Here is a 2,681-nt window from a genome sequence, read left to right as displayed (position 1 = left end):
AAAAACACTGATGTTGTCATGTTGACAGTCCATAAAGACAGCCTCCTTGGAACTAGTGCAGCCTTCGTATAATAATATTCTTATAGTTTGCTATAAGTTGAATAAATACATCAATGGAGTTTCGCCCGTGATATAAAAAACATAGTTCACATTTCACTTCGCGAAAAACGGGTGAAACTTCAATGCTAGTTCCGAGTTTTCCAAGAGAGGAAACAGACGTTCATAGTTTAAGTTCGTTCTCACCACTGCTGAGTGCTCCCAACCGAGAGATTTGGAATATATTCTTCGAAGATCCTCGACTAGACCGACGTCCAAGTCGCGCTGAAGGAAGGAAATACTCAACGACGAAATACATCGTGTGTGCCTATATAATATGCAAATGTGAAGAATGCGCGGTATGTATTCCGGGATTGATGATAGTGAACAACTTGTCGCTATCACATGTTCATACCAATGTTTACATTGTTTATGCGACGTTAATCTCGGAAAATAACACACATTTGCATCTCAGATTGACACGCACTGTACTCTCTCCCAAAACAAGTCTTTATAAAAAACCCTTGAAACATTCATAACTTTCTGTCACTAATTCCATCCTCAACGAGAATTGCTGCCCCCAATTCAGTCGAAGACCTACCTCTTTCGCACACACAATCGACGCCACTTGCAGTGCCTCATATCCAAGGTCCACCTGACGAGCGGCGTAATAAAAAATATGCATATCGTGAAGCGCTTCGCTCCGCTGCGCTACAATTCCATCATAAAACGCATGAATTTCAGCACGCCTTTCACAAGTGCATAACCAACAGATACGCCCTGCATTTAATGCTGTTAATTTTCCGCAGGCCTGAACGACCCCGGTTCGATCCCGACAGTTGTCGTTTAACAGAACATATTGTGTAGCCGAATGATGCACATCGTGGAACACTTCGCTCCGCTGTGCTTGAGACGAGACGATTCCAACATGAAATCTATGGATTTGAGACGCCTTTCTCACGCGTTGAGATCCTATGTCTATCAACTCTCCTGACTGGCATAATGCCGAACTAGGCTAGGATTACGTAAGGAGTGTATTTTTTCCTTACACAAATTCGTAAAATCAGCGTTTATCGTTTACGAGTAAGACTCCTGAGCTGAAGCTTTAACAAAGCATAGATATAACGATGAATGTAGTTAGACTAAACTAAGATGAACTGTCATTATATATTCTTTCTCCTACCACTGAACAGCGCGACTCACCCAAGCAGGATTGCGAAGTCGTCGTGTGAGAAATAATCCCACCGCTATCTCTGGCAGAAGAGGGCGAACGTCCTCAGACCACTTCAAACGCTCTGAAGGTTTTTGTGGAAAACTATCGCCTTTATACGATGGAGTTTCACCCGTTTTACGTGAAGTGGCGTGATACTTTGTGAAAAACGCGATATTGGCGCTATGCAATAGTCGTAGAATATATATATCTTCACTAGTGTTTTTCATATAAGGGGTGAAACTTCAATGAACAAAAATATGCACACAATCAACCACGCGTGTCGGCGACGATGTGAAAACTCAGAGAAAATTCTTGTACACGTCCACGCGTGTGAAAGCTTTGCGAGGAAACTCCTGAGCTCAGCATATCTTCCAACACTGCGATCATAGGAAACCTGGCGGAGGAGTGAGAATTCACATACGACCAAATTTAATACAAAGTAATGACCGCAAAACTCACGATTTACCAACCTTTAGCATTATCATAGTAGCGTAACCGCGCAACTGCTTGGAGTCGAACCTGCGCACTGATATCGGAAAAATACCAGAATTAACGATCTGAACTTACCACTGCTAGAACAATACGTGGTGGATGCCTCACAGGGTCATCCATTAACTCGTCGGGATTAAATTTATACTCGTGAATATCTTGATGCACATTACTCATCACAGGATATAAAACAACACAAGTGATATATGCATCTGCGGACCAAATACACTTATTGTTATTCGCCAAGGCAATCATCTGTCGCAACAAGCAGGAGAACGAGACGGCGTTTCAAGGCAAAATACCATGTCTCGCCTCGCCGCCCGACCAAGATTCTTTCCGCTAGACCACGAGACGGGAAAAACTGCGTGAAAAATTTAGCGGAAGTATACTCGAAGGCAATTCTTTCCTATGAAATTGCGTTAGGTGGCCTCCATTGCGATTTCTGTGAGCTATCTCTGGCGATTTCCGAATGAGCTGATAATCCTAATTTCCATTCGACACCGGCCTTTTCCGAATGTAAGCTCTCTCTTCCTTCAAAGCACGGCGAGGGGCATACAGTACGCGAAGTCTACGCGAAACTGTCCGCAACCATGGAAAGCTTTGGAGTGAAGCTCCGGGAAAATAGCACTATAACCGTATTTTTCGCGCAAGCTGAACTTTTAAGAGCCGCTGATGAATATTCTGCCACTGGTCGAACCACGGACGGTTGGGGTACCGGAGGCCTGCAACGCAAGTGACCGCAGGCCTCCCTATCCCTCTCTCCTAAGGAGTTAGAATAATACATCTCAACGCGAGTGTAGGCTTGAAAGAAGTTCAACTCGTTGAGCAAATTCGAACCGAACGAATGCAGGAAGTGGGAAATGATTGCGGCTGAACAGGAGAGAAAGCAGGGGGGAATCATTTACCAGAATGAAACCTCTAGCCTCCGAGTTGTGGCAGGGCG

At 44.3% G+C, this 2,681-nt stretch overlaps 1 protein-coding gene across 1 annotated transcript in view; it reads right to left on the bottom strand.

Moving 5' to 3' along the window:
- Nucleotides 1-243: 243 nt before the first annotated feature.
- The window catches only part of Pmar_PMAR014239 (conserved hypothetical protein), a gene marked incomplete at both ends in the record, with an annotated part of 7,459 nt that continues 5,021 nt past the window's right edge, over nt 244-2,681 (bottom strand). Inside the window, 4 exons of the mRNA XM_002784711.1 lie at nt 244-321; nt 638-691; nt 1,240-1,331; nt 1,720-1,768. Coding sequence (XP_002784757.1) covers nt 244-321; nt 638-691; nt 1,240-1,331; nt 1,720-1,768 — 273 coding nt within the window. The remainder of the gene's footprint in view (nt 322-637; nt 692-1,239; nt 1,332-1,719; nt 1,769-2,681) is intronic.

The sequence above is a fragment of the Perkinsus marinus genome (genome assembly GCF_000006405.1).
Source record: "Perkinsus marinus ATCC 50983 genomic scaffold scf_1104296934672, whole genome shotgun sequence".
Classification (NCBI taxonomy): Eukaryota; Perkinsozoa; order Perkinsida; family Perkinsidae; genus Perkinsus; species Perkinsus marinus.
This window is presented reverse-complemented; position numbering and strand designations above follow the sequence as displayed.